Source organism: Capsella rubella, unplaced genomic scaffold, assembly GCF_000375325.1.
Source record: "Capsella rubella cultivar Monte Gargano unplaced genomic scaffold, Caprub1_0 scaffold_5, whole genome shotgun sequence".
Lineage (NCBI taxonomy): Eukaryota > Viridiplantae > Streptophyta > Magnoliopsida > Brassicales > Brassicaceae > Capsella > Capsella rubella.
The window spans coordinates 4,909,558-4,922,105 of NW_006238919.1; the positions used below are offsets into that span (position 1 = coordinate 4,909,558).

The window sequence follows — 12,548 nt, forward strand, 5'->3', positions numbered from 1 at the left end:
GAACACAAATTTTGACGTTTAGGGTGTTTCCATGAGGATTTTGGGATTTGGAAGAGATTAAAGGATCCGAAAACGTGTTCAGACATGATTTATGCGTCTTTTAGGAATAGAAGAGCACGTTGAAGCTGGCTAAAATGGTCCTCGTATCAAGTGGGACCCATTACAAATGATCTCTTTAATCCGCGGTAAAGTATATATGCGATTGCATGCAATGTAGTAAGAAATGCGATCAGTCCAGCACTAATGCACTGGATCCCATCATAACTCCGCAGTTAAGCTTACTTGGGCAAGAGTAGTACTAGGTTGGGTGACTTCCCGGGAAGTCCTCGTGTTGCATCCCTTTTTATTTTAATTTTTTCTCAAAACTTCTCATTTTTGGTTTAAACAACTAGTATCATTATAATTCAACTTGTTGCTCTATTGAGGTTGTTCGATTATTTTATTTTTCTTGAATAAACTACAAAGTAATCGTATTAAGATTGTTGCAAATGCTATGTTGTAGTTTATTCTTTATTATTTTCGATTCCACAGACGCTAATACGTACGAAACGCGGTAACTTTTAAACCGTGAGGACATACTCCGCCAATAATACCTTTTCGGAAAGCTCTCGAAAAGTTACAAAGTGGCGATTGGTCTCTGTTCCTTCGAGCCTCATTTTCGACCATCAATTTTGACGTTTAGGGTGTTTCCATGAGGTTTTTGTGATTAAAGGATCGAAAAAAGTGTTCGGACTTGATTTATGCGTCTTTACCGAATAAAAGAGCACGTTGAAGCTGGCTAAAGCGGTCCACGAATCAAGTGGGACCCACTAAAAATGATCTCTTGAGTCCGGGGTAAAGGATATATGCGATTGTATGCAATGTACTAAAGGATGCGATCAAACCAGCACTAATGCACGGATCCCATTAGAACTCCGCAGTCAAGCGTGCTTGGGCGAGAGTACTACTAGGATGAATGACCTCTCGGGAAATCCTCTTGTTGCATCCCTTTTTTGTTTTTTTCTTTTAACCTCTCATTTTTGTTTAACCAACTAGTACCATTATAATTTAAATTGTTGCTCTATTGAGGTTGTTCGATTATTTAATTTTTTTGAAAAAACTACAAAGTAATCGTATTAAGATGGATGCGTCCCCGGAAATGCTATGTTGTAGTATATTCTTTATTATTTTCGATTCCAAAGACGCTAATACGTACGGAACGCCGTAACTTTTAAACCGTGAGGACATATTCCGCCAATAATACCTTTTCGGAAAGCTCTCGAAAATTTACTGAATGGCAATGGGTCTTCGTTCCTCTGGGCCTCATTTTCGAACCCAAATTTTGACGTTTAGATGTTTCCATGAAGATTTTGGGATTTGGAAGAGATTAAAGGATCTGAAAACGTGTTCAGACATGATTTATGCGTCTTTTAGGAATAGAAGAGCACGTTGAAGCTGGCTAAAATGGTCCTCGTATCAAGTGGGACCCATTACAAATGATCTCTTGAATCCGCAGATAAGCGTGCTTGGGCGAGAGTAGTACTAGGTTGGGTGACTTCCCGGGAAATCCTCTTCTTGCATCCCTTTTTCTGTGTTTTTTTCTTTTAACCTCTCATTTTTGTTTAACCAAATAGTACCATTATAATTCAAATTGTTGCTCTATTGAGGTTGTTCGATTATTATTTTTTTTGTTGAAAAAATTACAAAGTAATCGTATTAAGATGGATGCGTCCCCGGAAATGATATGTTGTAGTTTATTCTTTATTATTTTCGAATCCATAGACGCTAATACGTATGAAAGTCTGTAACTTTTTAACTGTGATGACCTATTCCGCCGATAATACATTTTCGGAAAGCTCTAAAGAAGTTACAATATGGCAATGGGTCTTCGTTCCTTTGGGTCGACCCCAAATTTTGACGTTTAGGGTGTTTCCTTGAGGTTTTTGTGATTTGGTAGAGATTAAAGGATCGAAAAAAGTGTTCGGACATGATTTATGCGTCTTTACCGTATAAAAGAGCACGTTGAAGCTGGCTACAGCGGTCCACGTACCAAGTGGGACCTATTACAAATGATATCATGAATCCACGGCAAATTGTATACAATGTACTAACGGATGCGATCATACCGGCACTAATGCACCGGATCCCATAAGAAATCCGCAGATATGCGTGCTTGGGCGAGAGTAGTACTAGGATTAGTGACCTCCAGGGAAATCCTAGTGTTGCATCCCTTTTTATTTTTATTTTTTCTTATAACTTCTCATTTTTTGTTTAAACAACTAGAACCATTATAATTCAACTTGTTGCTCTATTGAGGTTGTTCGATTATTTTTATTTTTTTGAAAAAACTACAAACTAATCGTACTAAGATGGATGCGTCCCCGGATATGCTTTGTTGTAGTATATTATTTATTATTTCGATTCCAAAGACGCTAATACGTACGGAACACCGTAACTTTTAAACCGTCAGGACCTATTCCGCCGATAATACCTTTTCAGAAAGCTCTCGAAAGTTACTGAATTGCAATGTGTCTTCGTTCTTCAGGGCCTTATTTTTGAACCCAAATTTTGACGTTTAGGGTGTTTCCATGAGGATTTTGGGATTTGGAAGAGATTAAAGGATCCGAAAACGTGTTCAGACATGATTTATGCGTCTTTTAGGAATAGAAGAGCATGTTGAAGCTGGCTAAAATGGTCCTCGTATCAAGTGGGACCCATTACAAATGATCTCTTGAATCCGTGGTAAAGGATATATGCGATTGCATGCAATGTACTAACATATGCGATCAGTCCAGCACTAATGCACCGGATCCCATCATAACTCCGCAGTTAAGCGTACTTGTGCAAGAGTAGTTCTAGGTTGGGTGACTTCCAGGGAAGTCCTCGTGTTGCATCCCTTTTTATTTTTATTTTTTCTTAAAACTTCTCATTTTTGGTTTAAACAACTAGTATCATTATAATTCAACTTGTTGCTCTATTGAGGTTGTTCGATTATTTTATTTTTGTTGAAAAAACTACAACGTAATCGTATTAAGATGGATGCGAACCGGAAATGCTATGTTGTAGTTTATTCTTTATTATTTTCGATTCCACAGACGCTAACACGTACGAAACGCGGTAACTTTTAAACCGTGAGGACATATTCCGGCAATAATACCTTTTCGGAAAGCTCTCGAAAAGTTACAAAGTGGCGATCGGTCTCTGTTCCTTCGAGCCTCATTTTCGACCCTATATTATGACGTTTAGGGTGTTTCCATGAGGTTTTTGTGATTAAAGGATCGAAAAAAGTGTTCGGACATGATTTATGCGTCTTGACCAAATAAAAGAGCACGTTGAAGCTGGCTAAAGCGGTCCACGTATCAAGTGGGACCCACTAAAAAGAACTCTTGAGTCCGCGGTAAAGGATATATGCGATTGTATGCAATGTACTAAAGGATGCGATCAAACCAGCATTAATGCACGATCCCATTAGAACTCCGCAGTCAAGCGTGCTTGGGCGAGAGTAGTACTAGGATGGGTGACCTCCCGGGAAATCCTCTTGTTGCATCCCTTTTTTGTTTTTTTCTTTTAACCTCTCATTTTTGTTTAACCAACTAGTACCATTATAATTCAAATTGTTGCTCTATTGAGTTTGTTCGATTATTATTTTTTTGTTGAAAAAACTACAAAGTAATCGTATTAAGATGGATGCGTCCCCGGAAATGATATGTTGTAGTTTATTCTTTATTAATTTTGATTTCATAGACGCAAATACCTACGAAAGTCTGTAACTTTTTAACTGTGATGACCTTTTCCGCCGATAATACATTTTCGGAAAGCTCTAAAAAAGTTACAATATGGCAATGGGTCTTCGTTCCTTTGGGTCGACCCCAAATTTTGACGTTTAGGGTGTTTCCTTGAGGTTTTTATGGTCGGTAGAGATTAAAGGATCGAAAAAAGTGTTCGGACATGATTTATGCGTCTTTACCGTATAAAAGAGCACGTTGAAGCTGGCTACAGCGGTCCACGTACCAAGTGGGACCCATTACAAATGATATCATGAATCCACGGTAACTTGTATGCAATGTACTAACGGATGGGATCATACCGGCACTAATGCACCGGATCCCATAAGAAATCCGCAGATAAGCGTGTTTGGCTGAGAGTAGTACTAGGATTGTTGACCTCCAGGGAAGTCCTAGTGTTGCATCCCTTTTTATTTTTATTTTTTCTTATAACTTCTCATTTTTTGTTTAAACAACTAGAACCATTATAATTCAACTTATTGCTCTATTGAGGTTGTTCGATTATTTTTATTTTTTTCAAAAAACTACAAACTAATCGTACTAAGATGGATGCGTCCTCGGAAATGCTTTGTTGTAGTATATTATTTATTATTTCGATTCCAAAGACGCTAATACGTACGGAACTTCGTAATTTTTAAACCGTCATGACCTATTCCGCCGATAATACCTTTTCGGAAAGCTCTCGAAAAGTTACTGAATGGCAATGGGTCGTCGTTCCTCTGGGCCTCATTTTCGAACCCAAATTTTGACGTTTTTGGTGTTTCCATGAGGATTTTGGGATTTGGAAGAGATTAAAAAATCCGAAAACGTGTTCAGACATGATTTATGCGTCTTTTAGGTATAGAAGAGCACGTTGAAGCTGGCTAAAATGGTCCTCGTATCAAGTGGGACCCATTACAAATGATCTCTTGAATCCGCGGTAAAGGATATATGCGATTGCATGCAATGTACTAACATATGCGATCAGTCCAGCACTAATGCACCGGATCCCATCATAACTCCGCAGTTAAGCGTACTTGGGCAAGAGTAGTACTAGGTTAAGTGACTTCCCGGGAAGTCCTCGTGTTGCATCCCTTTTTATTTTTAGTTTTTCTTAAAACTTCTCATTTTTGGTTTAAACAACAAGTATCATTATAATTCAACTTGTTTCTCTATTGAGGTTGTTCGATTATTTTATTTTTGTTGAAAAAACTACAAAGTAATCGTATTAAGATGGATGTGAACCGGAAATGCTATGTTGTAGTTTATTCTTTATTATTTTCGATTCCACAGACGCTAACACGTACGAAACGCGGTAACTTTTAAACCGTGAAGACATATTCCGCCAATAATACCTTTTCGGAAAGCTCTCGAAAAGTTACAAAGTGGCGATCGGTCTCTGTTCCTTCGAGCCTCATTTTCGACCCTAAATTATGACGTTTAGGGTGTTTCCATGAGGTTTTTGTGATTAAAGGATCGAAAAAAATGTTCGGACATGATTTATGCGTCTTTACCGAATAAAAGAGTACGTTGAAGCTGGGTAAAGCGGTACACGTACCAAGTGGGACCCACTACAAATGATCTCTTGAATCCGCGGTAAAGGATATATGCGATTGTATGCAATGTACTAAATGATGCGATCAAACCAACACTAATACACCGGATCCCATCAGAACTCCGCAGTCAAGCGTGCTTGGGCGAGAGTAGTACTAGGATTGGTGACCTCCAGGGAAGTCCTAGTGTTGGATCCCTTTTTATTTTTAATTTTTCTTATAACTTCTCATTTTTCGTTTAAACAACTAGAACCATTATAATTCAACTTGTTGCTCTATTGAGGTTGTTCGATTATTTTTATTTTTTGAAAAAACTACAAAGTAATCGTATTATGATTGATGCGTCCCCGGAAATGCTATGTTGTAGTATATTCTTTATTATTTTCGATTCCAAAGACGCTAATACGTACGGATTGCCGTAAGTTTTAAACCGTCAGGACCTATTCCACCGATAATACCTTTTCGGAAAGCTCTCGAAAAGTTACTGAGTGATTATGGGTCTTCGTTCCTCTGGACCTCATTTTCGAACACAAATTTTGACGTTTAGGGTGTTTCCATGAGGATTTTGGGATTTGGAAGAGATTAAAGGATCCGAAAACGTGTTCAGACATGATTTATGCGTCTTTTAGGAATAGAAGAGCACGTTGAAGCTGGCTAAAATGGTCCTCGTATCAAGTGGGACCCATTACAAATGATCTCTTTAATCCGCGGTAAAGTATATATGCGATTGCATGCAATGTACTAAGAAATGCGATCAGTCCAGCACTAATGCACTGGATCCCATCATAACTCCGCAGTTAAGCGTACTTGGGCAAGAGTAGTACTAGGTTGGGTGACTTCCCGGGAAGTCCTCGTGTTGCATCCCTTTTTATTTTAATTTTTTCTCAAAACTTCTCATTTTTGGTTTAAACAACTAGTATCATTATAATTCAACTTGTTGCCCTATTGAGGTTGTTCGATTATTTTATTTTTGTTGAAAAAACTACGAAGTAATTGTATTAAGATGGATGCGAACCAGAAATGCTATGTTGTAGTTTATTCTTTATTATTTTCGATTCCACAGACGCTCATACGTACGAAACGCGGTAACTTTTAAACCGTGAGGACATATTCCGCCAATAATACCTTTTCGGAAAGCTCTCGAAAAGTTACAAAGTGGTGATCGGTCTCTGTTCCTTCGAGCGTCATTTTCGACCCTAAATTTTTACGTTTAGGGTGTTTCCATGAGGTTTTTGTGATTAAAGAATCGAAAAAAGTGTTCGGACATGATTTATGCGTCTTTACCGAATAAAAGAGCACGTTGAAGCTGGCTAAAGCGGTCCACGTATCAAGTGGGACCCACTAAAACTGATCTCTTGAGTCCGCGTTAAAGGATATATGCGATTGAATGCAATGTACTAAAGTATGCGATCAAACCAGCACTAATGCACGGATCCCATTAGAACTCCGCAGTCAAGCGTGCTTGGGCGAGAGTAGTACTAGGATGAGTGACCACCCGGGAAATCCTCTTGTTGCATCCCTTTTATTGTTTTTTTTTCTTTTAACCTCTCATTTTTTTTTAACCAACTAGTACCATTATAATTTAAATTGTTGCTCTATTGAGGTTGTTCGATTATTATTTTTTTGTTGAAAAAACTACAAATTAATCGTATTAAGAAGGACGTGTCCCCGGAAATGCTATGTTGTAGTTTATTCTTTATTATTTTTGATTCCATATACGCTAATACGTACGGAACGCCATAACTTTTAAATCGTGAGGACCGATTCCGCCGAGAATACCTTTTCATAAAGCTCTCAAAAAGTTAATGAATGGCAATGGATCTTCTTTCCACTGGGCCTCATTTTCGAACCCAATTTTTTACGTTTAGGGTGTTACAATGAGTATTTTGGGATTTGGAAGAGATTAAAGGATCTGAAAACGTGTTCGGACATGATTTATGCGTCTTTTAGGAATAAAATAGCACTTTTAGGAATAAAAGAGCATGTTGAAGCTGGCTAAAATGGTCCACGTATCAAGTGGGACCCATTACAAATGATCTCTTGAATCCGCAGTAAAGGATATATGCGATTGCATGCAATGTACTAACAGATGCGATCATACCAGCACTAATGCATCAGATCCCAATAGAAACCCGCAGATAAGCGTGATTGGGCGAGTGTAGTACTAGGATTGGTGACCTCCCGGGAAGTCCTCGTGTTGCATTTTCTTATAACTTCTCATTTTTGGTTTAAACAACTAGAACCATTATAATTCAACTTGTTGCTCTATTGAGGTTTTTCGATTATTATTTTTTTGTTAAAAAACCTACAAAGTAATCGTATTAAGATGTATGCGAACCGGAAATACTATGTTATAGTTTATTCTTTATTATTTTTGATTCCACAGACGCTAATACGTACGGAACGCGGTAACTTTTAAACCGTGAGGACCTTTTCCGCCAATAATACCTTTTCGGAAAGCTCTCAAAAAGTTACGAAGTGGCGATCAGTCTTTGTTCCTTCGAGCCTCATTTTCGACCCTAAATTTTGACGTTTAGAGTGTTTCCATGAGGTTTTTGTGATTTGGAAGAGATTAAAGGATCGAAAAAAGTTTTCAGACATGATTTATGCGTCTTTACCATATTGACGCTAATACGTACGAAAGTCCGTAACTTTTTAACTGTGAGGACCTATTCCGCTATAATACATTTTCTGAAAGCTCTCAAAAAGTTACAATATGGCAATGGGTCTTCGTTCCATTGGGCCGACATCAAATTCTGACGTTTAGGGTGTTTCCATGAGGTTTTTGTGATTTGGAAGAGATTACAGGATCGAAAAAGTGTTCGGACATGGTATATGCGTGTTTTGGGAATAAACGAGCATGTTGATGCTGGCTAAAATGGTCCACGTATCATGTGGGACCCATTACAAATGATCTCATGAATCCGCGGTAAAGGATATATGCAATGTAATAACGGATGCGATCATACCAGCACTAATGCACTGTGATATGAAGTGTTTTTGAGTCTTTCACCCTTTCTTTTATGTCCATTTTGAGTCGTTTGTCGTGTTTTAGTCCGTCTTTCGTGTCTTTCGAGTCGTGTTTTGAGTCTTGAGCAGGAGATAAGCAGTTGGAGCAGAATTGGCGCTTTTTGGACCAGTTTCGGGCAAGGAAGTGGAACTTTAGCTGATGCAGAGCATGGACCGATCGGTCTATCACCAGACCGAACGGTCCCCACAATGGATCGATCGATCCATTTACCCGGCGCTCAGAACAAAGAGATCGATCGGTCCTCTTATTGGACCGATCGATCAATTGAAGCCAAACGACCGATCGGTCCATCTTTCAGACCAATCGGTCCCTTCCAAATTCGGTTTCCTTAACCAGAATTTATTTCTATTTTTTCTGAAATCGGATTAAAACCTAAAAAGGACCTGTTTTTCATTCTACGCTTTCTTTACAGCAGTTTTCTGAGTTTTGACTTGTAAGCAACATCAAGGATAGAGATTGATTCCTCTTTGACAATTTGGAGAAGATTTCTAAACCTTTTTCTGATTCTAATCTATTGAATCATGTTTCCTTTCATGTCTATTTGTTTTGTTTCAATTGCTATGTCTGAGTAGTCTTCTAATTGGGTTTTAGGGTTTCAAGTAGGAGAATTCAATGATTTGATAGATTAGATGTATTAGGGAATTCTGAATCTTTAGGTTCTTCAATTTACATGTTCTCAATGCTAGAATAGGATTGATCACCCTGTTTTAGAACTTAGGCTTATATTTGTTTCAGAGATGTTCGATATAATGCCTGAATGAATGTAAATTGAGCATTGTATTTCTAACCTGCGAGAGTTGATGTTAGAATGCCTTGTGAACATAATGAACTTGATTGATAATGCGAATTTGGTTAAGAAATTACAAATGAGAGTTTAGTAATTGAATAGTTAAATTTAGTGATTAATGTCTTGAGAGAAAGTTAGTCTAATCTTGTGTTCATGTTTGAGAACGGTTCTTCATGTTTGAATTCCTTATTGCTTTTATTTGTTATTCATTGATTCTCTGAAAATACCCTGATGCCCAATGCTTTAATTCATAAGTTTAAATCTCTCTTTTATTTGCGTTTTTATTTGCAAACTGAAAAAACAAACAAAAATCCTTTTCCGCTTTAGCTACGAACAAGTCTCGCAAGTCTTTAGTGTACCCTTGCTCCCTGTGATCGATCCCGCATATACTTTACTTCGGTTAAGTTATCGGGTTAAATACTCGAGTAATCAAGTTGGCGCCGCTGCTGGGGAGCAATTGCGTTACTTAAAGACTTAGGATTAGTTTTTAGTCTAGAGCATTTTTTTTTTTACAGTTACTAATTATCATTTTCTTTCTCTCTGTGGTGCTTTCAGGTGTATGACCCGTAGTGAAGGCTCATCACATCTCGCAGAATATCAAGCTGATATTGGAAAGTTTGAGAGAGCACACAGAAAGAAAAAGCAAGCACAAGCAAGAGTTGTTGAAATGGCTGAAGACGGTCAACATAATCGGTTTCAAGAACTTCCTCGGATACCTCCTGCTGGGAACGCTGCTGATGCACAAGCTGCTGTGCAGGCTGCTGCACAAGCTGAAGCTGCACGTTTAGCAGCACAGAACCAACGACCTGTACCTGTTCGGCAAACGCTGAGAGATCATGATACCCCTAATGCTGAACATTACCGGGACAGATTTCAGTATCCTCCTATCCCCAGGAATGATTTTGAGATCAAAACCGGGTTGGTATCTCTAGTGAAGCAGAATCAATTCCACGGTCTCGCCTTAGAGAATCCGGTCTACCATTTGGATAACTTTGAGGATGTATGCAGCACAATAAAGATGAATGGGGTGCCGGATGATGCTATCAAGTGTAGGCTGTTCATCTTCTCTTTGGCTGACAAGGCTCACCGTTGGTTCAGGTCGTTGAATTTTGATAATCTGCGAAGTTGGGAGGACTACAAAGCTGTTTTCTTAACACAGTACTTCACCCAATCCAGGACAGCTCTTCTGAGGAATAAGATCACTACCTTTCAGCAAGGTGGTACAGAGTCTTTCCATGATGCTTGGGAGAGGTTTAAAGACTACTACCGGGAGTGTCCTCATCACGGTTTTCCACATGCCACGCTTATGAACACGTTCTACAGAGGATGTGATAAAGTTTACAGGATGGCACTAGATACTGGTAGTGGTGGTAACTTTATGACCAAGTCTGATACAGAAGCTGAGTTGTTGATTGAGAATCTTGCAGGTAGCAACAGCAGCCAGGATACTGATTATGACAGGTCGAAGAGAGGCGGTGGAGGTGAATAAAAACAGGTTGCTGAGTTGACAGCCAAGGTTGAGCAACTTCTTAAGAGAGATCAGAGAATGGTTAACTACTGTGATGATAGTGGTGAAGCTCAAGCATACCAAGAGTTCAGTGGAGACGGTTCAGAAGATTTTCAGGCTGAGTTGAACTACGTCAATAACTTTCAGGGTAACTATCAGAATAAGGGGTTCAATCAGAACTACAGGAGTCATCCTAACCTCTCTTACAGAAGCACTAATGTGGAGAATCCACAGGATCAAGTATATCCAGCGCAGATGGGATCTTAGGGTCAGCAGTTTCAGCCTAAGACTTTTCCATCAGGGAATGGAAATTTCAGCAACAAGGTGTTTGTACCAAAACCACATGTCGTTGGACAAAGTGGTTTTCAGCAGAAACCCCAGTTCTCTAACTTCCAGGGAGGTTACCAAGCACCTGGAAACACCTCTTCAGGAGATAACGAGATGAAACAGATGATGCAACAGATTCTTGAGGGGCAGAAAAAGAATGCAGCTGATATCAATGTCAAAGTTGATAGCATGTACAATGATCTTCATGGAAAATTTGAGTCACTAGCTTCACATGTTAAGATGCTTGAGAATCAAGTAGCCCAGACTGCATCTGCTTCTACAAGGCCAATGGGAGTTCTTCCTGGTAAACCAGTAGCGAACCCGAAAGACTACAACGGTAGTAAGGAGTATGTCCAAGCCATCTCACTGAGGAGTGGTAAACAGCTCAATCCAATTCTGGAGAGGGAGAAGGCGAAAGCCATCTCTGATGACTCAAAAAACGATACTACTAGGGAGAAGTCTGTTGCTGAACCACTAGTTGAAGAGGTAGAAGCTGAGAAGGAAGTTCCAGAGAAAAGAGAGACTGAAAAAGCTGCAACACCCCCTTATGTGCCTAAGCTGCCTTTCCCAGGCCGCTTGAGGAAGATTCAGAGAGAAAAAGAGTATGCTCGTTTTGACGAGATTATGAAGGAGCTTCAAGTTAAGCTTCCATTCCTTGAGCTGGTTATAAATGTTCCTACCTATAGGAAACATTTAAAAGACATTCTGACTAACAAGAAGACTCTTGAAGAAGGAGCTATGTTGATTAGTCATGAGTGTAATGCTATTCTTTAGAATATTGTGCCTAAGAAGATGGAAGATCCTCGCAGTTTTTTGTTGCCTGGTAGGATTGGAGAACACACCTTTGATAGATGTCTTTGTGATTTGGGAGCAGGAGTGAGTTTGATGCCAATCTCGGTTTCAAAAAGATTGGGGCTCACTAATTTCACCCCAACCAAGATGTCTTTGATACTTGCTGATCGCTCTGTGCGTTTTCCTGTTGGAGTGGCTGAGGATGTGCATGTACGGGTTGGAAATTTCTATACTCCAACTGATTTTGTCATCATTGAGCTTTATGAGGAGCCAAGAGACCCACTCATTCTTGATAGACCATTCCTAAACACAGTTGGAGCCTTGATAGATGTGAGGAAGAGCAAGATTAAACTTCATATTGATGATTTTGTCCAAGAGTTTAACCTGGAGAGAGTGATGTCTAAACCCACCATCGAAGGGCAAACATTATGGGTTGATATAATGGATGAGCTAGCTGATGAGCTCCTTGAGGAGTTGAGTATGGATGATCCTCTTCAGATTGCCATGGTTAAGGAAGCGGATCAGTTTGGTTATCTTGGTGAAGCAACTACTAGGTTTGCTAAGTTGCTGGATTCTGCGCCACCAATGAGTAAAGAGGTGGAAATTTCGGAGCTTGAGATAACTAAGGAAGAGAACGTTGCAGTAGACCCAACAGCAAAACCCTGCGATGATTGGAGTGAGCTGAAAGCTCCAAAAGTGGAACTCAAACCACTTCCTGCTGGGCTAAGGTACGCGTTTCTTGGTCCTAATTCCTCTTACCCTGTGATAATTAATGCTGAGTTGAACTAGCGACAAGTGTTGCTTAAGG

At 39.4% G+C, this 12,548-nt stretch overlaps 1 protein-coding gene, 2 non-coding genes and 10 pseudogenes across 3 annotated transcripts; 12 read left to right on the top strand and 1 right to left on the bottom strand.

The window, feature by feature from the left end:
- The first annotated feature begins 221 nt into the window (after positions 1–221).
- On the top strand, positions 222–340 carry LOC111830792 (annotated as a pseudogene).
- Positions 341–870: 530 nt separating this feature from the next.
- Positions 871–988, top strand: LOC111830787 (annotated as a pseudogene).
- A 1,103-nt stretch (positions 989–2,091) lies between these two features.
- Positions 2,092–2,210, top strand: LOC111830781 (annotated as a pseudogene).
- Positions 2,211–2,757: 547 nt separating this feature from the next.
- On the top strand, positions 2,758–2,876 carry LOC111830796 (annotated as a pseudogene).
- A 536-nt stretch (positions 2,877–3,412) lies between these two features.
- LOC111830816 lies at positions 3,413–3,529 on the top strand. The gene has a single exon (XR_002834145.1). It is a non-coding gene; the product is annotated as a 5S ribosomal RNA (ribosomal RNA).
- Positions 3,530–4,052: 523 nt separating this feature from the next.
- On the top strand, positions 4,053–4,171 carry LOC111830790 (annotated as a pseudogene).
- A 548-nt stretch (positions 4,172–4,719) lies between these two features.
- Positions 4,720–4,838, top strand: LOC111830788 (annotated as a pseudogene).
- Positions 4,839–5,375: 537 nt separating this feature from the next.
- Positions 5,376–5,494, top strand: LOC111830770 (annotated as a pseudogene).
- A 548-nt stretch (positions 5,495–6,042) lies between these two features.
- Positions 6,043–6,161, top strand: LOC111830786 (annotated as a pseudogene).
- A 537-nt stretch (positions 6,162–6,698) lies between these two features.
- On the top strand, positions 6,699–6,816 carry LOC111830827 (annotated as a pseudogene).
- Positions 6,817–7,383: 567 nt separating this feature from the next.
- On the top strand, positions 7,384–7,502 carry LOC111830793 (annotated as a pseudogene).
- Positions 7,503–10,297: 2,795 nt separating this feature from the next.
- LOC111830828 lies at positions 10,298–10,404 on the bottom strand. Its single transcript, XR_002834156.1, has one exon. It is a non-coding gene; the product is annotated as a small nucleolar RNA R71 (small nucleolar RNA).
- Positions 10,405–11,740: 1,336 nt separating this feature from the next.
- Positions 11,741–12,529, top strand: LOC111830608. The gene has a single exon (XM_023783090.1). The coding sequence runs from the start codon at positions 11,741–11,743 to the stop codon at positions 12,527–12,529; it is 789 nt and encodes a 262-aa protein (XP_023638858.1).
- Positions 12,530–12,548: the final 19 nt, after the last annotated feature.

Bases quoted from the DNA above. Each gene is read 5' to 3' on its own strand.
- LOC111830608 (XM_023783090.1), top strand. From the start codon at position 11,741: ATGGAAGATCCTCGCAGTTTTTTGTTGCCTGGTAGGATTGGAGAACAC.